Here is a 26875-nt window from a genome sequence, read left to right on the forward strand (position 1 = left end):
ACACACACACACACACACACACACACACAATATGAGATTTTAAAAAAAGGTTATGGAATATGTACACATCGAATGCTTAACAGAGAGAGAGAGAGAGAGAGAGAGAGAGAGAGAGAGAGAGAGAGAGAGAGAGAGAGAGAGAGAGAGAGAGAGAGAGATCATAATTAACTTTGTTACGTCAGGATAAAGGTTTTAGGCTTAGCCTCAACTTCCAACCTGTCCTTGCAGGGCGGGACTACCGGGGGGGGGGGGGGGGGGGTGTTATGGGGGTTGCGCAACCCCCCCCCCCTAGCCTAAACATGTACCTCACTTATTTAAAACATTTTTTATTATTGTTTATTTTATGCCGTTTCATGCAAGGAGCGACCATTTTCCTATCTCAGAATATGACCTACCCATCAGCTTCAGGGGGCTTCGCTCCCTGACCCGCACAAGGGGCTCTGCCCCTTGACCCCGCCAGGGAGATCATCCCCCTGGACCACCACTGGCAACCCCCCCCCCCTCTCTCCTCTTTGCCTAGTCCGGCCCTGCCTTGGAACATATACAGAGAATAATTGTAAACGTAAGCAAAAGACTGCACACCCACACACACGCACGCACACACACGCACACGCACACGCCGCACTCACGCCCACACGCATGCACACACACAAACCGCTGACATTCGCTTACCGAAACACACACACACACACACACACACACACACACACACACACACACACACACATATACCCCCACACCCCCCCCATACACACATCCCCCATACACACACATACTGCGTAAACTCACACACCGTCACACACACACACACACACACACACACACACACACACACACACACACACTTGTGTGCGTTGCATATCTATGCACATGCTAAAATGAACAGAGCAGTACCTAAAAGGAACTGTAACTCATAAAATTAAATAACTAGTAAAAACATTTAAGTTTTGGTTGAGTATATATATACATAAAATATTGGACTAGCAAAGTCATCAAACACAAGACCAAACAAAAACAAAAACAAACTGAGCCGGCTACTTTCGATACGAAGAAAGGGTTCGCATGCGAGAGTTATGTCCCTTAAAAATCGAAGAGGAGACCACTCCGAAGTAAATCAAGGGACAGCACTAGTAACTGATTTTCAACGAACGAACGAAGAAAGTGTTTGCACCAGGGAGATTGGAAAAAAGCGGGCTACAACATCACGAAAGGAACCCACCAAGAGAGTGTAACCATAATTCAGAGAGCAGAAGATGGATCTGGACTGAGAAGTAAGCCTTCAAGAGTTTTCCACGTAATCGTATCCAGATTCGCTCAGGAGTTATCGAGTGATTTGCAACTGTAACTGCCAAGTCATCGACTATCGAGTGAGGAGTACGTATAATTAATATTCTTTACTCCCACAACTCTTTTTCACTATCACTGTCACTACCCGTATCCGAATATTTTTGAGATTTGCAAAGTTTATACCATTGTGAGAATCTGAATCTGATACAATTACAGTGACCATTGGGCCGTCTGGTTGGTTTTTTTCTCTTTGAGTTTGAGTTTGATGTTTTTACTTTGAGTTTTACTTGTTTGTTGATTCTATCTGGATCTGGCTGCCCCACATGGTGGTGTTCGTGGGGAGTACGTGACAGAGGCGGACTATTTCGTTAACTGTTTACTTGTAAATTCCCATTTTGAAAACATGTATACATGACTTTTTCAGATTAAAAATCTGTCGGCAATGTGGAAAAGAGGTTGAACTGGTAACAGGAACAGTGAGCTGGTTGATCAACTTGATGGCATGGCTGTACCAAATCATTCAATTGGAACGGAACCGACAAAAACACCAATGTTTCCATTCTTCTTTGTGCTGAAAGTTTACACTGACAGGGACAACAAGTAAGTGACATTTTAAACTCTTGTCTTAAATTACCCGTACCACTTGTATAACACACACACACACACACACACACACACACACACACACACACTGACACACACACACACACACAATTTAAACATCAAGTTTTTCTGTTCACTTTCAGTGATGGACGGCCTATCTGGTGGCCTGTAATTATTCCAGTGTCTTGGGGGCACAAGAGGCAAAACTGTTTGATGTTACTTTTTGTGTTTTTATTTCTGCATGCTTTATTTGGATTACTAGAAAACCTCTTTTTATTCCTTTGTGCAAATCTATTTGACCTTTATTCTTTTACTTTTAGTGAAAAACAAAACTGCCTGAGTTGGTGGGGAAGCTTCTGGACTCCAGGTCAAAAAAACAGTCGGCAGGGTGATGACAGATGGCTGTACCAATGAGTCATTCAGATAGAAAAGGAAGCAGACACCAAGGATTCCATTCTCTGTGCTGAAATTGTGAAAAGTTGTACTCTTTAACCAGTAAGTAAATTATTAACAACAAATTATAACATTTCATTTCAAATTTAATGTAATTTGCAATTATATTGTACTAGCATAGCTGAATTTGGTATTTATGATCCACTTTTGTGTAATGTTTGCAACACACACACATACATTCAAATATAAACTGCTTCTGAATCAGTGATGGACATTTCTTGTTTGATTCACTGTCTTGGAGTTTGATCAAATTTTCAAACAAATTTTGCTTTTCTTGGGTGTGTGTTTGTTTTTGTTTAGCCCTTAATTGTGATGCACAGACAGACACACACACTTAAAGACACACTCCCTTTTAGGACCTTGCTTTTTTCATATTTTCTGTGAATAACCTTTGTGAATCATCAATCAACGGCCTTTTTAAGACACCCAGGGGTCCTTTTTAAGGCCTATTTTTCTCAGATATTTTGAGGTCTAACAAGGGGAGTTCCACTGTATGAGCAAGCCTTAGTTCTATGTTTAAGTATAACAATGGGTGAAGTGCATCTGACTTTATATTTGTCATATCATTTTAAATGCCCTTGAAAAGTTTTGTTGATCATCATTATAAAAATACAGTCATGAAATTTCTGGCTGGATACTCAGTCCTCTCTTGTGTTACAGATGCTGTGAAGCGACAGGAGGTGCTCCTTCAGCAGATAAGGACAACAACAAAGAGTTTTGTATCACTTTATGGAACTTGTTATATCTTTCAGGGTCCTAAATGGAGGGTTTCACTGGAGCAGTGACTGTTGGACAACAAGTGCAGGGTGTGTTTGGACCTCCTGGATCAACATGTGTGCAGAACTGCTTAGGGCTTGAACTTCATGGGTGTGTGTTGGAAATTTCATATTAGATTTTGATATTAACATATTCCTGTGGTGCTATATAATTTAAATTATATGAGTAAATGAATATGTCTGTATGAATGTACGTATTTGCTGTGTCATTGTGGCATAGATATATAGACCTATAGCAATAACAAGACATACATGCTGTGAATGTATGCTTTTATGCTCTCCTTGTACAAATCTGAATTAACTGAAATTTTTCTTAATGGCCAAGCACAGCCAGCTCTTTTCGACCTTTACATAGGGCCACAGTCAGAGATTGTAGAGTACACAGAGACCATTCATACTTCTTTGCGCTAAGGTAGGACTGCAGGTTATGTTTTTATCACGGCTTTGTCAACATACTGTCATTTCTGTCCGGCTGACAGTGCTGCAAACATTCATTGGATTGAAAATGTGTTTGTTATTGTTTGTGAACATCCTTTTTTAAAAGACCTGGAAAAAAGCCCCAGAACAGATTATATAGTACATAATAATATGTAATTGAATTTAAATTTTCATTTCAAATCAGTGTCTTTTTACAAACTAGCCTTTGTTATTTTTGTGAGTTTAAGTCAGATATCAACACATACTGAATGCATAGTTCAGTCTTAGAGTGGGAGAATGTTTGAGGCATAAATTGCTTTTGACAACAACAAAAGTTCCCGGTTGAATCGAAAAGCTCCCCCAAAATAATTTTATTACACATGCCTAAAGCCAGCATAGTGCAAGCAGATTTATTTGTGTATGTGCTTGTATAACATGTACAAAGACAGATAATTTGTACAAGTGTTGGCTCTTCATTTTTAATTATTTTTTCAGGATCCTTGGGGGGGTTCCACTGTATCTGTGACTTTAAGACAACATATCGAGTTCTGGTGGTTTTTTGACCTAATGGATCAACATATGTGCAGACCTGCTGAGTGCTTGAGGTAAATTGGTGCATTTAGATATATATTGTTTTGCCTACCTGAGAGATACCACCCATGTGTCATGATGTGATAAATGAACCATCTCTTCACAGGCGTGTCTATCATGTAAATGAGGTTGGTTCAAACAACGTGTCTGTCAGGGATGTCATTTTCCACTGCTTATGCAAAATCTCCGAGACAAACTTCATTCTCAAAACACTCGCGAGAAAATGGCAAACCCAAACGTGTTACGAGACGTGTTACGAGAATGACTTTGCATCTGTGACTTTGTAATCATGAGCAGTGGAATATATAAGGTCCCTGCCAGACCAGCTTGCCATGACCTCAATGATATGCCCATATGTGCGTGTATGGTTTAGTTACTACATGGGTTATCTCTCCGGTACGTAGGAATTGAAAACAGAATACTTCATGGCTTGCTGTGTGGCACCAGATTTACACTTATTGCTTTTCAAATATTGAAATATTCACGACGGGCGCATTGTACACGCAAGCACAAGACCAAGTGCGCACGGAAAAGATCCTGTAAACCATGTGGGAGTTCGGTGGGTTATAGAAACACGAAAATACCCAGCATGCCTCCCCCGAAATTGGCGTATGCTGTCTGAATGGCGGCCATACACGTAAAAATGCACATGAGTGAACGTGGGAGTCTTAAGCCCATGAACGAAGAAACAGAAGAAGAAATAATATTCACTTTTACTTGTGTAAACCCAGTAACACACAGTAGGCTATGTAGTGTTCTCTATTTGTGTCATTGAAACGCTTCTGTCCCGTCAATCACACTTTAAATTGCCTTATATTTTGGATGACATATGCCACCCCTTTGGTATTCCACTGATAATAGTTTAATGTTTTAGCTAAATAGTTTCAGCTAATCGCTATGGAGTATGCAAACACTGGAATTATATGCGATGAAACACTCAAGCTGCTTTCTCTTGCTTATAGCTGAGAGCAGCACTGTAGCTCAGTGACTGTCGGGTGGAGGATCCAATTCCTGCCTGTTTCCGACATAATGGATCAACATGAGTGCAGACCTGCTGAGCGCCTTATCTTCTTGGGTGTGTATAGATGTATACATTAAAGGCACAGTAAGCCTCCCGTAAACCATCACAGAGCTCCCCGAGCGTCTACATACAGTACAAGCATACTTCCATTTGAACGCTCACCGAACGGGAACATCCTGGCTGCTTTCTGTCGAGCGTGAAAAATTTTCAAAGAATTTATTTTCGTGGACTTGGTCCTCTACAACAATGGCGCCTCGTTTTGGTGCTGGACGGCTGTTATGAATATTCAATACCGGAAATCACGCCCGGACAGTAAGCCTCCCGTAAACCATCACAGATACTGTCAGGCTTTTACACACAGTACAAACACCCTTCCATTTGAACGCTCACCAAACGGGAATATCCTAGGTGCCCTACGTAAAGAGCGAGCAATTTTTAAAGAATTAATTTTGCCGATTGAACTCAGGTCAAAAATGAGTTACTTCCCTTCTGGTCTCATTCTATCGATGTAAACTGGCGATAGCCGTGGATCGATGATTATCAGAATGTTTTTGGACCGTGGTGCGTTTTTGCGCTAGACCTAACTTTTAAAATCTAAATAATAAATTGACAGCTTGTCACACAAACATTCTTTAATCATAAAAGAATTCTTTTTTCATCAAGACAAGATCAGTACAATTCGAAGTTGTGAAAGTTTGAAAAAAGAAAAGCCCGGAAGCAGGGTCACGCAAGGGTCGTAGCAGACGGCGGTTTATGCATATATCACCGTTCCTCTCAACAGTCAAAAACCATCGCTAGAGTTTTTGTGAACCACAGCCGTTTGTTTCGTGCATAAAAACGTGCTATTGTAGATAAGCTCACATGGAGTCGCATTCAAATGACTAACTGACGACTACATTGTGAAAAAAGGGAAACTGGATCACACTGGTTCACGATGGCTCAGGGGTAAGATAAACCACGCAAAAATAAATTATTTGAAAATTGTTCGCTCTTTATGGAGGGCACCTAGGATGTTCTCAATCGGTGAGTGTTTAAATGAAAGGGTGTTTGTACTGTAGTCTGTGTGTAAAAGCCTGACCGTATCTGTGATGGTTTACGGGAGGCTTACTGTGCCTTCAATTGTATTCATAAATTCACACACACACACACACACATACTGACAAAGACATTCATATTCATGCCTGCACACACGCAAGCACAAACATACACGCACCAGCACGTTTCAAACCCCCACCACCACCACCGTCTCAGTCGGTGCAGCTGTTTCGGAGCCTTTAGTCATCATAATACACACACAGACGGACACAACTTTTAAAAGTTAGATATATATGCACTAAAAGCCACGGCACTTTAAGTTAGGTTTCATTATCATTCTCTTAAAGTTTGGCCCTCTTTGCTTCAGTCTGCATGCTTTCTCATAGTCATACTGCTGTGTCATTGCAGGTTTCATTCCATGCTCTGGTGTGGGTGTCATAAGCAAGAGAGCCTCCTGTTCACTTCCAGCAGATGACTGCATGGTGAAGGACCTTGATACCACTTACAGATGTCAAAGCAGCTAGCTAGATGCCATTGGAGAACAACCAAAACTATTCAGCGGGTGCCATCGGCGAACATAAATACAAGTTACAGAACAGGAAAGCAGATATCACTGGCAAAGGGAACCGGACAGCAGCTACAATAAACTTAATCAGATGCCTGTAGCAAATAATCTGGACACCAATCACAAATCAAACAGATGTGGAGGACAGAGAACATTTCATGTGATTATTGCCACATATATAACCCTGTTTTGAAAAAAAGGGACATAACACCACACTATATACTTTCTGGTTGCATGCTGAAAACTCTCCATTGGACATTTAGTGAGTTTTGACTCACCAGGTCAGGAGAATGTCACTGATGGGGAGCATAATTAGGCTGACTTACAATTGGTAGACAGAATTGAACATTGTTGTTTTCTTGGATGGTTTTCGGGATAGAATTTACAAAGTTAACATACTGCTATGGTTTGATCAATTTCAAACATGACCACATTTGGCATTTTTTCAAAACCACATTTTTGACAAATATCAAGGATGTGTTGCGAAAGCATGTGTTCTTATTTTTCTGAAATGTTTTGAAAGCTAGATTTTTGATACTTTACAGGCTATTGAAGTTGGATGACCTGTAGATGTGACCCATGTAAAATTGACCCTCATAAACTTTTAAGTTCACAGAAATTAATAATAATAACAGAGAAATGGTATTATTTTGAATGTGTTTGAAGCAAGATCGTTGTAACTCAATAACCCCCCGCGGGTTAGGGGGAAGAATCTACCCGATGCTCCCCAGCATGTCGTAAGAGGCGACTAACGGATTCTGTTTCTCCTTTTACCCTTGTTAAGTGTTTCTTGTATAGAATATAGTCAATTTTTGTAAAGATTTTAGTCAAGCAGTATGTAAGACATGTTAAGTCCTTTGTACTGGAAACTTGCATTCTCCCAGTAAGGTCATATATTGTACTACGTTGCAAGCCCCTGAAGCAAATTTTTGATTAGTGCTTTTGTGAACAAGAAACAATTGACAAGTGGCTCTATCCCATCTCCCCCCTTTCCCCATCGGGATATAACCTTGAATGGTTGAAAACGACGTTAAACACCAAATAAAGAAAGAAAGTAACTCAATAACTTTATCTGTGTAAGGTCACACACATACAGGGTTAGATGACATCAAGTCAGCTTGATAGTTTGCATTATTCAAGTTCAGATTGGGGTAGAGTTCCGGTCAATAATAGGGACAATCATTGTCTCCTTTGATTGTTCAGAGTTTTCATGTACTGATGTATGCATGGTCACTTTCAAAGCTAATCATAGAAATTTAACTTGGCTGTAGGGGAGATAATTTTGAGAAAATATAATAAATAATAATAATAAAGTGTATTTATATTGCGCCTATCCCTTTCAAAAAACAAAAATATTTGGCTCTAAGCGCATTACAACATGTGTAGGGACTTGGTACAATCAAGTCTGACAAATACAATAACACAATATACAGTCGGTCTCTTGGGTAAAAATGGGAAAAGCAGCTTCGACATTTAAACACTGCTACTAAAAAATCCTCTAACAATGCATACTGCTTTACAATATAAAATATGCATTTATGTATAAATAGGAATTTGAAAAGGTTCTTATGATAAAAACTAACTAGCGAACGACGAAGAAGAAGAAGAATAAAACTATCAATGTCAATGTATAACAAGTCATTCAACGTAAATGGCTAAAGAACAACAACAAAGCAATGATGATAAAACAGTTATACTCAATGGCTAAAGATGAATTCCCACAAAGAAGAGTGCTATAATAAATCTGTTTCGTGCATTTTATTATTACTTGTTCTGGTTAACAGGGTTATAAAAAAATTGCATTAAAGCTGTTTCTGCATTGGGACATTTACCAAAAATCAACAGCTTGGTTACTCACTGTGCAAGATGGACACCTTATTTAAAATTATTATTTAATTGGGTCTTTTACATGTTAGTGGATATTTTAAAATGTTCTTACATAAGTTTGACTATTAATGCTCTGCCGAAAAATGAAAATAAAATTTAAAACATGTGATGAACCTTTACTTTCCTACCAAATGTGACAGATTGACTGCAGCGAGTGGCCTGATCGTGCACACACACATTCAATTCACACAAAACAATTGATTCAGCAAAACTTGGGGCCACATTTACATCCAGTGTAATTTTTAAGGCTATGGTACTTTTTCAAGAAAGTACTGCAGTATACTATAGTAAACTGTAGTAAAAGTACTATAGTACAAAATCTACAGCAACAAAAGTACCACACTGTACTATAGTAAACTATAGTAAAAGTACTATAGTACAAATGTACCATGCCAAAAATACCACGCTGTACTATAGTAAACTATAGTAAAAGTACTATAGTACAAATGTACTCTACGAAAGTACCACGCTGTACTACACTTTACTCTAGTAAACTGTAGTACATGTACTCTAGTAAACTATAGTTTACTATAGTTTACTATAGTATACTATAGTACATTTTGGCAAAAAAGTGCTCAAAATACTATAGTACATTTAAATGTACTATAGTTTACTATAGTATACTATAGTACATGTACCACAATGTACTATAGTACACACTAATGTATTGTACTATAGTACTTTTTGTACTATAGTTTACTATAGTACTAGTACTATAGTAAACTATGGTACACCATAGTACAATTCAATGTACTATAGTACTTGAACTATAGTAAACTATAGTATACCATAGTACAATTCAATGTACCATAGTACTTGTACTATAGTAAACTATAGTATACTATAGTACAAGTACTATGGTATACTATAGTACATAGTGTAGTACTTTTTTACTTGGGTAGTCAGAGGTACATAATAACGTGCTATTGCAGATAAGCTCACAGCGAATTACAAACTGACGACTACATTGTGAAAAAGGGAAACTGGATCACACGGGTTCACGATGGCTCAGGGGTAAGAACTAAGATAAACCACGCAAAAATAAATTCTTTGAAAATTGCTCGCTCTTTACGGAGGGCACCTAGGATGTTCTCAAGCGGTGAGTGTTTAAATGAAAGGGTGTTTGTACTGTGTGTAAAAGCCTGACAGTATCTGTGATGGTTTACGGGAGGCTTACTGTGCCTTTAATGTTTTTGGTTTTTCTTTCCATTTAAGTTTTTCTTTCCATCCATTGCCTAGAATATTGTTAACGTTTTTTTTCTCCCCTTCTCAGTGATGTCAGCCAGTGACAGTGCGGTGAACTTCAGCCGCCCCCTGCCCCTGTCATCAGCCCCCGGCGCCATCTCCACCAGTAGCGTTGACACCCTGCCCGCATCCGTCAACCTCAGGAAGAAAACTGCAGGTAATAATAATTATAATAATTACTGTAATAATAAAAATAAAAATAATAATAAGGGTATTTATATGGCGCAAATCCTAACACAGTTCTAATCACCTTACAAAAATAATCATTAAAAAAAGATTTAAAAAAGGAATGTAATGATTTAACTGTCACTTATCTTCAACTACTGTCATCTCCTTTGGCCAATCGCTGCTTTTCTGCAAATTCAAGAATTGAAGCGTACAGGGTGAGGATTTTTCTTCATTTTACACTGGTACGTGTGACGGTGATTCAAGGCTACTTAGAAGCTGTTTAAAAGCAGCTCATTTGACATTCTCTCCTCTTTTGTCCTTGAAACACACCTGTTGAATTACCACCACTTCAGACCTGTTTTTGAGTCACTTGAGAAAAAGTGACTCTATGTAATCGGTCAGTGTTAGTCTGTCCGGCCGGCCGTCCGGCCGGCCGTCCAGCCGGCCGTCCGTAGACACCACCTTAACGTTGGACTTTTCTCGGAAACTATCAAAGCGATCGGGCTCATATTTTGTTTAGTCGTGACCTCCAATGACCTCTACACTTTAACGATGGTTTCGTTGACCTTTGACCTTTTTCAAGGTCACAGGTCAGCGTCAAAGGAAAAATTAGACATTTTATATCTTTGACAAAGTTCATCGGATGTGATTGAAACTTTGTAGGATTATTCTTTACATCAAAGTATTTACATCTGTAGCCTTTTACGAACGTTAACAGAAAAACAAGGGAGATAACTAGCCTTTTCTGTTCGGCAACACACAACTTAACGTTGGGCTTTTCTCGGAAACTATAAAAGTGACCGGGCTCAAATTTTATGTGAACGTGACTCATTGTGTTGTGAATAGCAATTTCTTCCTGTCCATCTGATGCCTCATATAATATTCAGAACTGCGAAAGTGACTCGATCGAGCGTTTGCTCTTCTTGTTCTCTTTTTGTTTTGTTTAAAAAGACCACCCCAACCCACCCGTTTCAAGACATGATTTTCTCTGATTTTCGGAGGTCTGAAATGGGGGTTCCACTGAAGTTGTATGAAGCACATTGACCAAACTAATCCCATCACTCAAGCGTCCCTCTTGTAGTAGAGAACTCGTATCGTTTTGTTGAGAAAGATAAGCCAACCCACCCACCCTCTTTTTAAGACCTGGTTTGATGAGATGTTTGGAGGTCTTACAATGGCGTTTGATTGCACATGGATAAAGTAGTGACATGGATAAAGTAGTGACATGGATAAAGTAGTGACATGGATAAAGTACTGACATGGATACAGTAGTGACATGGATACAGTAGTGACATGGATAAAGTAGTGACATGGATACAGTAGTGACATGGATAAAGTAGTGACATGGATACAGTAGTGACATGGATACAGTAGTGACATGGATAAAGTAGTGACATGGATAAAGTAGTGACATGGGTACAGTAGTGACATGGATACAGTAGTGACATGGATAAAGTAGTGACATTGATAAAGTAGTGACATGGATACAGTAATGACATTGATACAGTAGTGACATGGATACAGTAGTGAAATGGATAAAGTAGTGACATGGATACAGTAATGACATTGATACAGTAGTGACATGGATACAGTAGTGACATGGATAAAGTAGTGACATTGATAAAGTAGTGACATGGATACAGTAGTGACATGGATACAGTAGTGACATGGATACAGTAGTGACATGGATACAGTAGTGACATGGATAAAGTAGTGACATTGATACAGTAGTGACATGGATACAGTAATGACATTGATACAGTAGTGACATGGATACAGTAGTGAAATGGATAAAGTAGTGACATGGATACAGTAATGACATTGATACAGTAGTGACATGGATACAGTAGTGACATAGATAAAGTAGTGACATGGATACAGTAATGACATTGATACAGTAGTGACATGGATACAGTAGTGACATGGATAAAGTAGTGACATTGATAAAGTAGTGACATGGATACAGTAGTGACATGGATACAGTAGTGACATGGATAAAGTAGTGACATGGATAAAGTAGTGACATTGATAAAGTAGTGACATGGATACAGTAGTGACATGGATACAGTAGTGACATGGATACAGTAGTGACATGGATAAAGTAGTGACATGGATAAAATAGTGACATGGATAAAGTAGTGACATGGATAAAGTAGTGACATGGATACAGTAGTGACATGGATAAAGTAGTGACATGGATACAGTAGTGACATGGATACAGTAGTGACATGGATACAGTAGTGACATGGATAAAGTAGTGACATGGATACAGTAGTGACATGGATACAGTAGTGACATGGATACAGTAGTGACATGGATACAGTAGTGACATGGATAAAGTAGTGACATGGATACAGTAATGACATGGATAAAGTAGTGACATGGGTACAGTAGTGACATGGATAAAGTAGTGACATGGATACAGTAGTGACATGGATAAAGTAGTGACATGGATAAAATAGTGACATGGATAAAGTAGTGACATGGATACAGTAGTGACATGGATACAGTAGTGACATGGATAAAGTAGTGACATGGATACAATAATGACATGGATACAGTAGTGACATGGATACAGTAGTGACATGGATAAAGTAGTGACATGGATACAGTAGTGACTTGGATACAGTAGTGACATGGATAAAGTAGTGACATGGATAAAGTAGTGACATTGATAAAGTAGTGACATGGATAAAGTAGTGACATGGATACAGTAGTGACATAGATAAAGTAGTGACATTGATAAAGTAGTGACATGGATAAAGTAGTGACATGGATACAGTAGTGACATGGATACAGTAGTGACATGGATACAGTAGTGACATGGATAAAGTAGTGACATTGATAAAGTAGTGACATGGATAAAGTAGTGACATGGATACAGTAGTGACATGGATACAGTAATGACATTGATAAAGTAGTGACATGGGTACAGTAGTGACATGGATAAAGTACTGACATGGATAAAGTAGTGACATGGATAAAGTAGTGACATGGATACAGTAGTGACATGGATACAGTAGTGACATGGATAAAGTAGTGACATGGGTACAGTAGTGACATGGATAAAGTAGTGACATGGATACAGTAGTGACATGGATACAGTAGTGACATGGATAAAGTAGTGACATGGATACAGTAGTGACATGGATACAGTAGTGACATGGATACAGTAGTGACATGGATACAGTAGTGACATGGATACAGTAGTGACATGGATACAGTAGTGACAGTGACATGGATACAGTAGTGACATGGATACAGTAGTGACATGGATACAGTAGTGACATGGATACAGTAGTGACATGGATACAGTAGTGACATGGATACATACAGTAGTGACATGGATACAGTAGTGACATGGATAAAGCAGTGACATGGATACAGTAGTGACATGGATAAAGTAGTGACATGGATAAAGTAGTGACATGGATACAGCACATTGATCAAACCAACCTGGTCTACCTGTTTTGCATCCACCAGACACGGTGGAGGACTCGATGGCCAAGCTGCACCGACGCACGTCCTACCTGATGGCCACCGCCAGGGATCGGTCCAACAACACCGTGCCCACCCAGGACCCCCCCACCTACACCCCCTACAACATGGCCATACCTGAAGAGCCCACGTAGGTACCTTTACCTCACCTGTTGGCCATAGTTTTTGGCTTTAAGTGATAGAAACGTTGTTGTGAGCATTTTAGTAATATTTTGTGTAATTTAAGAATGTACAGAAATGGGAGAAAAATTAATGTTTTGTAATATCAAGAACAATATCTTCACTTAATTAAAGAAATAAGTGAAGTGGGTTTTTTTCATAAAAGTTTGCAGTATCTCATAACCATGTCCTTTTTCTCTTTATTTATTTTTTTATATTTTTTGTATAAAGCTATTTTTAAGTGGGGGTTTGCTCAGTGAAATGTAGGTGTGAAGTTGAATTGAAGCTGATGAAAAATAAAACGATGGTCGGGATGGGGGCTTATTACATTTATTTAAATATAAAATGATTTTTTCCTTTAAGGCATGTGGTTTCTGTTGTTGATTTTAAGACATTGGTTATATATCTTGTAGTCATGGATACTTTGAATTGTCATGGCAACATGAAAACATTTTCAGAATATTTGAATGAATTTGGAGATCAAAGCAATTAAATGTGTCAAAAACTTGTGTATGTTAGTGGCGATTTAAGCATAAATGTACGTGAGAGCACTGAATGTTGTGTTAAACATGATGTGTTTTTTCACAGGCACGGATGACGGTGGCCGATAATTATGATGTGTTGCTGTGTATCACTGCTTGTGTATTAGATGATACTTGCATTTGCACTGTACTCTGCCCATGCTGCTTCTGCTAAAGTCTTGTTCCACTCATGATCATTTATATCTCAGTTGCTGCTATACCACTGTCGCTGTCTTGTCCTGTTCATATGTGGAAAATACAATGGTGCCATTTTTTTATTAATTTTTTTTCCTTTTTTTGTGGGTTTTTTTTTTTATAAAAAGGGGTCAGGTTCCATTTTGGCTGTGATCTTGAGTTTTATCTTCATCATTGGGAGAACAGTGGTTATAATCATGTAACATTTTCTTTGATCTATTTACCTTTATTACTTGTATTGTTAAAGGCACAGTAAGCCTCCCGTAAACCATCACAGATACTGTCAGGCTTTTACACACAGTACAAACACCCTTCCATTTGAACGCTCACCAAACGGGAACATCCTAGGTGCCCTACGTAAAGAGCGAGCAATTTTCAAAGAATTAATTTTGCGGATTGTCTCTCAGACAATCGGACCGTGGTGCGTTTTGGCGCTAGACCTAACTTTTAAAATCTAAATAATAAATTTACAGCTTGTTACGCAAACATTCTAAAATCATAAAAGAATTCTTTTTTCATCAAGACAAGATCAGTACAATTCGAAGTTTTGAAAGTTTGAAAAAAGAAAAGCCCGGATGCAGGGTCACACAATGTCGTGGTTCTCGTATCAGACGACGGTTTATGCCTATCGCCAGTTCCTCTGAACAGTCAAAAGCCATCGCTAGAGTTCTTGTGAACTACAGCCGTTTGTTTCGTGCATATTCAGAGGTACATAATAACGTGCTATTGCAGATAAGCTCACATCGAGTCGCATTCAAATTACTAACTGACGACTACATTGTGAAAAAGGGAAACTGGATCACACGGGTTCACGATGGCTCAGGGGTAAGATAAACCACGCAAAAATAAATTCTTTGAAAATTGCTCGCTCTTTACGGAGGGCACCTAGGGTGTTCTCAAGCGGTGAGTGTTTAAATGAAAGGGTGTTTGTACTGTGTGTAAAAGCCTGACAGTATCTGTGATGGTTTACGGGAGGCTTACTGTGCCTTTAACTACTGGTCTGATTTTTTTTTTAAATGTACAATAATTTTATGAGATTTTGTTTCAGTCAATGTTTGTTGGTTTGTCTGTGTTTGAGTGTGGTTGTTGCACATATGCTTTACACTTGAAATGGTGAAGCTTGATCGACTGTCGCACATCACGTCACATATTATCATGGATGTACCTGCCTTGTTTGTAACAGGTTGAACAGTACCCCTGTGCGTCAGTACAGCTTGAACAAACTCAAGAACTTCTTTGGTGAACAGGTGTGTGGGCCTGAGGAGTGCTACCCTACCCCCCCCCCCCCCCCACCTCCCTCCCCCTCCACCTCCACCACCCTTAATCCTTCCTACCCTGTTGACTGCCTGCTGTTTGCATTTATTGGATTGTTTGAAGCTTGTAATCAACTTTGTGTGTGTAGTTTGCTACTAACTGATGGTGAACAGTAGAGCAAGGTACCTCAGATTGGAATCTAAACATCCCTCCACAGCCGCCTGCTGGTAGATGATGATAGCTGCTCGGGCACTCCAGGTGCATAGCTCCTGTTTGAGAGATAGGCTGTTAGTTTTTGTATGACCAAGAAGGGGGGGGGGGGGGGGGGTGGTCTGGGAGAGGGAAGAGGAGGGACAGCGATCACCAGATTATACTTTGGTTATTCGAGGGGGGGGGGGGGGGGGGGGTGTCTGGGAGAGGGAAGAGGAGGGACAGCGATCACCAGATTATACTTTGGTTATTTGAGGGGGGGGGGGGGGGGGGGGGGGGGTGTCTGGGTCTGGGAGAGGGAAGAGGAAGGAGGAGATCACCAGATAAGACTGTTTATTTGTTACATTGTTTCATGATGTTAAGCCTGGTAAAGTAGTGACTGAGGGTTAAACCTGGTAAAGTAGTGACTGAGTGTTAAGCCTGGTAAAGTAGTGACTGAGTGTTAAGCCTGGTAAAGTAGTGACTGAGTGTTAAGCCTGGTAAAGTAGTGACTGAGTGTTAAGCCTGGTAAAGTAGTGACTGAGTGTTAAGCCTGGTAAAGTAGTGACTGAGTGTTAAGCCTGGTAAAGTAGTGACTGAGTGTTAAGCCTGGTAAAGTAGTGACTGAGGGTTAAGCCTGGTAAAGTAGTGACTGAGGGTTAAGCCTGGTAAAGTAGTGACTGAGGGTTAAGCCTGGTAAAGTAGTGACTGAGTGTTAAGCCTGGTAAAGTAGTGACTGAGGGTTAAGCCTGGTAAAGTAGTGACTGAGTGTTAAGCCTGGTAAAGTAGTGACTGAGTGTTAAGCCTGGTAAAGTAGTGACTGAGTGTTAAGCCTGGTAAAGTAGTGACTGAGGGTTAAGCCTGGTAAAGTAGTGACTGAGTGTTAAGCCTGGTAAAGTAGTGACTGAGTGTTAAGCCTGGTAAAGTAGTGACTGAGTGTTAAGCCTGGTAAAGTAGTGACTGAGTGTTAAGCCTGGTAAAGTAGTGACTGAGTGTTAAGCCTGGTAAAGTAGTGACTGAGTGTTTAGCCTGGTAAAGTAGTGACTGAGGGTTAAGCCTGGTAAAGTAGTGACTGAGTGTTAAGCCTGGTAAAGTAGTGACTGAGGGTTAAGCCTGGTAAAGTAGTGACTGAGTGTTAAGCCTGGTAAAGTAGTGACTGAGGGTTAAGCCTGGTAAAGTAGTGACTGAGTGTTAAGCCTGGTAAAGTAGTGACTGAGGGTTAAGCCTGGTAAAGTAGTGACTGAGTGTTAAGCCTGGTAAAGTAGTGACTGAGGGTTAAGCCTGGTAAAGTAGTGACTGAGGGTTAGAAAGACCAACAATGATCAAGTTCACTGACATGGTGACATCTTCTTTTCTGCCAATTCTGGGGAACTGAACTTCTTTCTCAAAAGCAGTGTTCCTTTATTGTCCATTTCCCTTAAATTTATGGGCATATTTTTCATTCATAGTTCTAACATTTGATATATTACTAATTTATGATATTATGTTACTAATTTATAACTGCACCTATTCCTTGAACACCCAAGAAATTGAATGAGATTCAGAGAATTGCACTGGGTATGTGTAGAACTGTGTACCCTAAAACTTACAAAGACTTACTGAATAAAGTTACTCAGGGAATGCACACTGCAGAAACTGTTTGCTCTACTGTTCAACATTTACACCCAGTTGAAATTCAGATGAATCTCAGTGTAACGGGAAAACAGTCAACAACATATTGCAACAGAATAACATGATTTGGAGTCCCGTCAGATGTGAAATTGCGGTAAACAAATTTTATTATTATAAATACTGTACTGCTAGTTTCAAGATGTTTCTTTACAATGGCCAGTTAACTTTAATAGCCAATACAGAAATACAGTAGTATAAATCAGTGCAACACTGACGGGCGCAGTGGCGTGGTGGTAAGACGTCGGCCTCCTAATCGGGAGGTCGTGAGTTTGAATCCCGGTCACTGCCGCCTGGTGGGTTTAGAGTGGAGATTTTTCTGATCTCCCAGGTCAACTTATGTGCAGACCTGCTAGTGACTTAACCCCCTTCGTGTGTACACGCAAGCACAAGACCAAGTGCGCACTGAAAAAATCTTGTAATCCATGTCGGAGTTCGGTGGGTTATGGAAACACGAAAATACCCAGCATGCCTACTCAACGAAAGCGGATTGAGCTGACTATGCTTATATAGTATAGTTTGGGGAACCCAAATGGGCAAACACGTAACCAGACGATTATGGAACGCTGAAGAAGAAGTGCAACACTGATTGATTTTTACCAGATGGGTGTGGAATGTTGTTAGCTAATTACCGGTAACTATCTGTTTGACGGACATCTGAGATTCATCTGATTATGCATGTGACTGACAACGATTTTGTATCCCCAGGAATCCTGGCTCATGGGAAATGGACATAGTAGACGCTAAGCCTGTTTGTATCATGCATGTATCATGCGCATCATGTGTAGTGTGTGCTGATACAAGTTTGTACTAGACACGTTTTGAATTTCTCACAACTGATTTGAATGTTTTTTTCTGTTTGCGTTTGTTCACCTCTGTCGGTGCACCCCCTTCTGGTGGGAAAATCAACAGACTTGTGAGTACAGTGCTTAATCAACACTGGTTGTTAATAATAATATTGCCATTTTTGAAAATGTCAGATTCAGCAAGAGACAAGAGGTCTGCACATTTAGACGAAGATATGTAGTAACGTGGGGGGGGGGGGGGGGGGGATTTTTATTTGGAGTTATGAAACACTGTTAGTAAAAGTGAGAGACAAGGAGAAAGTTATGGAACAGCGATGGGCTGGTCTGCATACAATGACGACCGGCACAGTTGGCCTAGTGGTAAGGCGTCCGCCCCGTGATCGGAAGGTCGTGGGTTCGAACCCCGGCCGGGTCATACCTAAGACTTTAAAATTGGCAATCTAGTGGCTGCTCCGCCTGGCGTCTGGCATTATGGAGTTAGTGCTAGGACTGGTTGGTCCGGTGTCAGAATAATGTGACTGGGTGAGACATGAAGCCTGTGCTGCGACTTCTGTCTTGTGTGTGGCGCACGTTATATGTCAAAGCAGCACCGCCCTGATATGGCCCTTCGTGGTCGGCTGGGCGTTAAGCAAACAAACAAACAAACAAGCATACAATGACACAATGACCCCCCCCCCCCCCCCCTCCTTTTTTTTGAGACCTCCAAAGATGTGAGAAATCTTTAAAAAGGAGAGAGCATTAAAATGACAGCAAATTTAGAGAGGATGAATCAAACACATGTGTAAAACTAAAAGCTCATTCTGACAAAGAGAAAGTCTTGAAAGGGGGACTCCATTGTAATGAGCTATTGGGAATGAAAAGAGGATTGGAGGGGGGGGGAGGGGGGGGTGGTGGGGTATATTTAGTGAAAAGGGGTATTTTATGATTATGATTATTATATGCTCTCTACAAGAACCACTCTCCAGGCCCTGAGTGTGGTTCAAGGATGATAACTTGCTTTTACATTGAAACACTGATCTTCATTTTCTGAGCTATTGCTAATTAAAATAGCTGAGCTTGTGTGCAGCCCCAGCTTTTTGCCAAATGCTGCATGCAGATAGTTACAGTAGAGTATAAAGTCAGACTGAATAGTTGTTTGTAGAATGAAATTACGCAGTTAATAATTGCTGTCCTATGCTGTTAGGTACATGTATCAGTTAGGCTGCTATTTTCAGCTGCTGGCAGTACTGCATAATTCTCTCTTCTTCTTCTCTGTGAAAGTCCATGACTTAATCTACACAGTTTAAGTTCTGTAGATCTATCGATAGCATTCATGGTGCTCAGGTGTATACTCAGAATAGATGATCTTGTAACCAGTTAAGTAGAACATGAATATTTTCATATCAAATGCATACGCTCTATATATCTGTTATAGGACATATTGTATTACCGGTTACTCATAAAAGTGACTATCCCATTTATCGGCAGTGTATATTACGTGCTACAGTGGGCGCCGCTTAATAAAACCGCGGTTAATAGAGCCAGCCGCTTATAAAAGCCGATTTCAGACGGTCCGGATTTATCACTATATCTTATGTATTAGAAAAAGCCGGTTAATAAAACCAACCCGCCGCTTATTAAAGCCAGTTTTCTCAGAGAAATCACGTAGTTTGTGACTAAAACTCACATTATCTTGTTCTGATGTGGAAGACGACCAACAAACAAACACTCATAAAATCGTTCTTCTCTGCCGAGTAATGATTCGTGACGGTGACAGTGAAATTATTGATGTACCGAAGTGATCAAAGTACACGTACATGTACATAATTAAAACAAAAGTTCAACATCCTTCGTGAAGTTTTGTTCAGATTCAAACAAGTGTAAATCACGAAAGAGATATTTTTTTTTGAAAATGACGCATTCCTGGACCGCCGGTTAATAAATCCGCCGCTTATTAAAGCCATTTTTCGTCGGTCCAGAAGTGGCTTTATTAAGCGGCGACCACTGTAGTATCCTTTTCATTAGTTTAAAAATATATATTTTGGGGGACTTAATTAAATACTGAAAAATTCACATTTATATATATTACTCAATTTTCTGCACCAAATCAAAACTTTAAAAGTAGATGCATGTCCAAAACAAATTGGGTTGGTGTCACATTAAATAAGGCAGTTGAAAATAGTAGTTTCAGCAAATATCTTTTTCACAGATTTTGGCTCACTTGGGTGTTGGAAGCTTGTGTTACAGTGAGGCTTGATTGTTTGATTACCTTGGGGAAATAGCACTGGAAGAAATTTAAAGTTGAAGTGATAATGGCTTTTAGCAGACATGGTGTTATTGGAAAATCAGTCTTGACAAAAATGGCATGACAAGGTATCAGAAAATGGATGACATGTACTATATTACACCCAGAGAGTCAAGAGATTCGAATAAATGAATACAGGCACTGGGTAGAGGGGGGGGGGGGGGGGATTTGTAGGGAAAACAAAACAAAACCAGTTTGAAACAAAAACTGCACTTCGGTGTACGTTAATTGACATGTAGCATAATCACATCACCTCTAGAGACCGTAATGTAAGACTTGTCTCATGCACGTTAGAGGTGTGCGTACTGTAAGACTTGTCTCGTGCACGTTAGAGGTGTGCGTACTGTAAGACTTGTCTCATGCACGTTAGAGGTGTGCGTACTGTAAGACTTGTCTCGTGCACGTTAGAGGTGTGCGTACTGTAAGACTTGTCTCATGCACGTTAGAGGTGTGCGTACTGTAAGACTTGTCTCATGCACGTTGTACACTGGAACCCACCTTTTAAGGCCTTTACAAATCTGAGAAAATCAAGTCTGAAAAAGGAGGGGGTCTTAAAATGGAGGTAAAGTTACAGAGGTTATGAACTGAGAAAGCAGGGTCTTAACATGGAGGAAGTCCTAAATTGTGGGATCTTAAAAGGGGGGTTCCACTGTATTCACAAATTTTTTAATGACAGAATACAGAATCTTCAATTGCCCAAGGTTGGGAATTTTTGATGACATTGCGATAAAGAAACGTTCAATCCAGCCATGTACACCAACACATGCATCATCTATACAAACTGATCAACCAAAACTGATTGTGGACCTATGATAACTTTTACCTGTGTACCTCAGACCCCTAGCATTGTGGAGGCCACTGAGCGCAGTCGAGTGGTGGACCAGCCTCAGCCCGACAGCCCCCTGCCGGACATCACGCGCGAGGGACCGCTCTGGTGCAAGACCGCCGTGGCTGACGGAAAGGTATTGCTTCTGCTCTCACATGTTCCCAGGCGTTACTAACGTACCAATCAATGCTCTTCACTTTACTGGTATACTCTTTCATTACCATTTCAGTGCATCATATGGCTTTTTGACCAATCCAATGTCACATGGGAAGTAATGTCACTTTCCCACGTGACATTACAGGCCAGTCACTAGCAAGAGGGCGTGTCTCAAGCACTTGCACAGGAAGCACATGGCAATGTTTGTCTGTGCAAAAGCAAGGGCACTCACTCTTTCACAACCCATACAAACCCGACAGAGTTACTTCCCAAATTCGTCTATTCAAGTCTTCATGCCAATGATGTGTGTTTGTGGTGTACAGAAATGATGTGTGCATGTTTGTGTTGTACAGAAATGCAGCGACCGGTCGTGGAAGCAGGTGTGGGCGGTGCTCAGGGGTCACGCTCTCTTCTTCATCAAAGACCGCAGGGAGGGCTTAACCGTAAGTTCCTCTTTTTTGTCAGACTTTTTTCTTTGTATGCTACACTTTTTCTTGGTCATAAATTGTGGGGAGGGAAGAAGTTTGTCTTTTTAGCTAGTCCTGCTTGCTTTGTATGCTACACTTTTTCTTGATCGTTAAAAGTGGGGAGGGAAATGCTTCAGCTGAATTATGCTCTGTGTGTGTGACAGTTGAAAACTGTGTTTGACTTTCCTCTTTCACTCTTTCGTTGGTTTTGTTCATCAGCAATTTTAGGGAGGGAAACCTGCATTTTGTTCTGACTGAAAGAGATTACAAAATGTGGTGAGAAGACACCCACGCAAACAATGGTAATTGCGTCGCTCAAATTGAACAAGCCACACAGTTGGCCCCACTCTCCCCCACCCTCTCAAAACCTCAAATAAACGGTGAAACTCAGGTCTTGAAACAAGTGAGTCTTATCCTGAAAAAGCAAGGTCTTAACAGGGGGGACAATCAGTGTGTCTTAACAGGGGGGACAATCAGTGTGTCTTAACAGGGGGGAGAATCAGTGTGTCTTAACAGGGGGGACAATCAGTGTGTCTTAACAGGGGGGACAATCAGTGTGTCTTGACAGGGGGACTCCTCTGTAACCACAACACATTTTTCTCTCATAGCCGCCGACCTTCAGCTTTGAGGAGCCGCCTGTCTCCATCAAGTCGTGCCTGGTGGACATCGCCCATGACTACAGCCGCAAGCGCAAGAACGTCTTCCGTCTGACAACGTACTCCGAGTCTGTCTACCTGCTTCAGGCCGAGGACAAGGGCACCATGATGTCCTGGATCCAGGCCATCAAAACCAACAACAACCCCGACAATGACGTGAGTCCCTTTTCACGTCTACAGCGCATGGGTGCGTGTGGCTGCATGTGCTTGAAGAGAGAATTTTAGCAGTTTCACATGTGTTCGCTCTTAGCCCAATAGTGGGTGTGGCTGCATGTGCTTGAAGAGAGAATTTTAGCAGTTTCACATATGTTCGCTCTTAGCCCAATAGTGGGTGTGGCTGCATGTGCTTGAAGAGAGAATTTTAGCAGTTTCCCATATGTTCGCTCTTAGCCCAATAGTGGGTGTGGCTGCATGTGCTTGAAGAGAGAATTTTAGCAGTTTCACATATGTTCGCTCTTAGCCCAATAGTGGGTGTGGCTGCGTGTGCTTGAAAACAGAATTCCGGCAGTTTGATAAGCAGTTGAACAAGCAATGTACTGTTCATGGCAAAGAGAAGCAGTTGCCACACGATGATACTGGTTGTTTCGGCTTTACCAACAAAAGATGTCTTTATGTTAGTTCTTGGCTTGGTCACAGGCATGTGTAAATGTACTTGAATGATGTGAAAGATTGTGAAATCAGACGCATAGCACATAACCTATAGAGTTATTAAGTGTAACCATTTCATTTTTCATTGACGTGAGTTTTGTGTCTGACAACAGGAAGAGGGCATCGGCAGTGCAGAGTTGATACGTCGCAAAGCCAGCACGCAGTCGGACAGCGGACTTGTGCCATCACCGCAAGTTCCCCACGTGCCGCTGAAAGAGAAGGAAAAGGAGAAGGAAAAGGAGAAAGATAAAGCGAAGAAATCGGCCGGCATTTCCTTCAAGGGCAAGTTCCCACATTCCCCCAGCACGCGACGGAAAAAACCCGGTAAATAATCACTTAACGATTGTGTGTGTGTGTGTGTGTGTGTGTGTGTGTGTGTGTGTGTGTGTGTGTGTGTGTGTGTGTGTGTGTGTGTGTGTGCACACCCACACACATGGGTGCAACTCTGCCGGCTACACGCTGGCAGCCGGTTTTTGGTTTCATCGGCTGCCGATGTTTTTGTTCCAGGAGAGTTTTTTTTGGGCATTTTAAATACTAAAAAAGCTGGACCCCAACTTTTGCCGGTTTTTGGAATTTTCCAGGTTGCACCCTTGTGCATGCGTTTGTGTGTGTGTGTGGCTGTGTGTGTGTGTGTGTGTGTGTGTGTGTGTGTGTGTGTGTGTGTGTTAGTTGATAATGATCAAACAGAAGATGATATGCTCCCCTGGGACCAACAAAAATGTTGATCTGTCAACAACCCACAAAATACTGTATCTTTAAGCGACTCTAATGTCTTTTTTTCCCAGCCTTATCTTACAGTAAATTGTCATTCTCATGTTTTTTTCTGTCCGAACACTCCCGTGTGCATGCATGCGCACGATTCAGAACCCAAGTTCACAGCGAAAGTCTCAGGGCTTGGAAACATGAATACACGCATGCAGGAAAAAGATTTACAATGGGTAGCGCCGTACTGTATGGCTGCTCGTTTTCGACTGTGAGAAAGCGGCCCACATTTGTATGAGGGTAACCTGACAGGACGATATGAAATCTTATCCTTATCTTTATGGTAAAGCGTGTGTTTTGTTATTGTTGTACAGAGGAGAACGGCAGCAAGAAGGGAGGCTGGAAGGGCCGCATCATTGTAAAGTGTGTTTTGTTATTGTTGTACAGAGGAGAGCGGCAGCAAGAAGGGAGGCTGGAAGGGCCGCATCATTGTAAAGTGTGTTTTGTTATTGTACAGAGGAGAACGGCAGCAAGAAGGGAGGCTGGAAGGGCCGCATCATTGTAAAGTGTGTTTTGTTGTTGTACAGAGGAGAACGGCAGCAAGAAAGGAGGCTGGAAGGGCCGCATCATTGTAAAGTGTGTGTTTTGTTGTACAGAGGAGAACGACAGCAAGAAGGGAGGCTGGAAGGGCCGCATCATTGTAAAGTGTGTTTTGTTGTTGTACAGAGGAGAACGGCAGCAAGAAGGGAGGCTGGAAGGGCCGCATCATTGTAAAGTGTGTTTTGTTGTTGTACAGAGGAGAACGGCAGCAAGAAGGGAGGCTGGAAGGGCCGCATCATTGTAAAGTGTGTGTTTTGTTGTACAGAGGAGAACGGCAGCAAGAAGGGAGGCTGGAAGGGCCGCATCATTGTAAAGTGTGTGTTTTGTTGTACAGAGGAGAACGACAGCAAGAAGGGAGGCTGGAAGGGCCGCATCATTGTAAAGTGTGTTTTGTTGTTGTACAGAGGAGAACGGCAGCAAGAAGGGAGGCTGGAAGGGCCGCATCATTGTAAAGTGTGTTTTGTTGTTGTACAGAGGAGAACGGCAGCAAGAAGGGAGGCTGGAAGGGCCGCATCATTGTAAAGTGTGTTTTGTTGTTGAACAGAGGAGAACGGCAGCAAGAAGGGAGGCTGGAAGGGCCGCATCATTGTAAAATGTGTGTTGTTGTACAGAGGAGAATGACAGCAAGAAGGGAGGCTGGAAGGGCCGCATCATTGTAAAGTGTGTTTTGTTATTGTTGTACAGAGGAGAACGACAGCAAGAAGGGAGGCTGGAAGGGCCGCATCATTGTAAAGTGTGTTTTGTTGTTGTACAGAGGAGAACGGCAGCAAGAAGGGAGGCTGGAAGGGCCGCATCATTGTAAAGTGTGTTTTGTTGTTGTACAGAGGAGAACGGCAGCAAGAAGGGAGGCTGGAAGGGCCGCATCATTGTAAAGTGTGTTTTGTTGTTGTACAGAGGAGAACGGCAGCAAGAAAGGAGGCTGGAAGGGCCGCATCATTGTAAAGTGTGTTTTGATATTGTTGTACAGAGGAGAACGACAGCAAGAAGGGAGGCTGGAAGGGCCGCATCATTGTAAAGTGTGTTTTGATATTGTTGTACAGAGGAGAACGACAGCAAGAAGGGAGGCTGGAAGGGCCGCATCATTGTAAAGTGTGTTTTGTTATTGTTGTACAGAGGAGAACGGCAGCAAGAAGGGAGGCTGGAAGGGCCGCATCATTGTAAAGTGTGTTTTGTTATTGTTGTACAGAGGAGAGCGGCAGCAAGAAGGGAGGCTGGAAGGGCCGCATCATTGTAAAGTGTGTTTTGTTATTGTTGTACAGAGGAGAACGGCAGCAAGAAGGGAGGCTGGAAGGGCCGCATCATTGTAAAGTGTGTGTTTTGTTGTACAGAGGAGAACGACAGCAAGAAGGGAGGCTGGAAGGGCCGCATCATTGTAAAGTGTGTTTTGTTGTTGTACAGAGGAGAACGGCAGCAAGAAAGGAGGCTGGAAGGGCCGCATCATTGTAAAGTGTGTGTTTTGTTGTACAGAGGAGAACGACAGCAAGAAGGGAGGCTGGAAGGGCCGCATCATTGTAATGTGTGTTTTGTTGTTGTACAGAGGAGAACGGCAGCAAGAAGGGAGGCTGGAAGGGCCGCATCATTGTAAAGTGTGTTTTGTTGTTGTACAGAGGAGAACGGCAGCAAGAAGGGAGGCTGGAAGGGCCGCATCATTGTAAAGTGTGTGTTGTTGTTGTACAGAGGAGAGCGGCAGCAAGAAGGGAGGCTGGAAGGGCCGCATCATGCCGCGTAGCTTCAAGAAACAGATGGCCGACGAGCAGGCGTTGGCAGAAGAGGCGGAGGATATCTCAATGCGCTGCTTCGGTGTCCCCCTGGAGGACTGCTTCCCCTCCCCCAACAACGAGGTGAGTGCACAAGGAATCAGAGGAAGAGCGTAGGAGAAAGTGGTATTTATTTAACGCCCCACATGATATGCTTGGCAAATTTAAAAAAGAAAAAGAAAAAGGAGAAAGACTGAGCAATAAAGGGGCCAGGTAGCTCAGTGGGTAGAGCCGTGTAGCTCAGTGGGTAGAGCCAGGTAGCTCAGTGGGTAGAGCCAGGTAGCTCTGTGGGTAGAGCCAGGTAGCTCAGTGGGTAGAGCCGTGTAGCTCAGTGGGTAGAGCCGTGTAGCTCAGTGGGTAGAGCTGTGTACCTCAGTGGGTAGAGCCGTGTAGCCCAGTGGGTAGAGCCGGGTAGCTCAGTGGGTAGAGCCGTGTAGCTCA

The 26875-nt window shown here is 41.6% G+C and overlaps 1 protein-coding gene and 1 long non-coding RNA gene across 5 annotated transcripts in view; both read left to right on the forward strand.

Moving 5' to 3' along the window:
• Positions 1–26875, forward strand: part of LOC138982707 (rho GTPase-activating protein 21-like) — a 103683-nt gene that overhangs the window by 59046 nt on the left and 17762 nt on the right. For both annotated transcript variants that reach the window (XM_070356034.1, XM_070356035.1), the window contains exons 9-16: positions 9909–10037; positions 13532–13676; positions 15605–15668; positions 21459–21584; positions 21958–22047; positions 22680–22883; positions 23489–23699; positions 26355–26518. In XM_070356034.1, coding sequence (XP_070212135.1) covers positions 9909–10037; positions 13532–13676; positions 15605–15668; positions 21459–21584; positions 21958–22047; positions 22680–22883; positions 23489–23699; positions 26355–26518 — 1133 coding nt within the window. The remainder of the gene's footprint in view (positions 1–9908; positions 10038–13531; positions 13677–15604; positions 15669–21458; positions 21585–21957; positions 22048–22679; positions 22884–23488; positions 23700–26354; positions 26519–26875) is intronic.
• Positions 909–8742, forward strand: LOC138982708 (uncharacterized). Of its 3 annotated transcripts, none has more exons than XR_011460936.1 (7): positions 909–1374; positions 1712–1887; positions 2211–2385; positions 3004–3210; positions 4032–4141; positions 5090–5202; positions 6592–8742. It is a non-coding gene; the product is annotated as an uncharacterized lncRNA (long non-coding RNA). The 3 variants fall into 3 exon arrangements; XR_011460934.1 differs by having other exon boundaries at positions 921–1374; positions 3096–3210; XR_011460935.1 differs by lacking the exon at positions 4032–4141 and having other exon boundaries at positions 926–1374; positions 3096–3210.

The sequence above is a fragment of the Littorina saxatilis genome, linkage group LG12, assembly GCF_037325665.1.
Source record: "Littorina saxatilis isolate snail1 linkage group LG12, US_GU_Lsax_2.0, whole genome shotgun sequence".
NCBI classification, from domain to species: Eukaryota; Metazoa; Mollusca; class Gastropoda; order Littorinimorpha; family Littorinidae; genus Littorina; species Littorina saxatilis.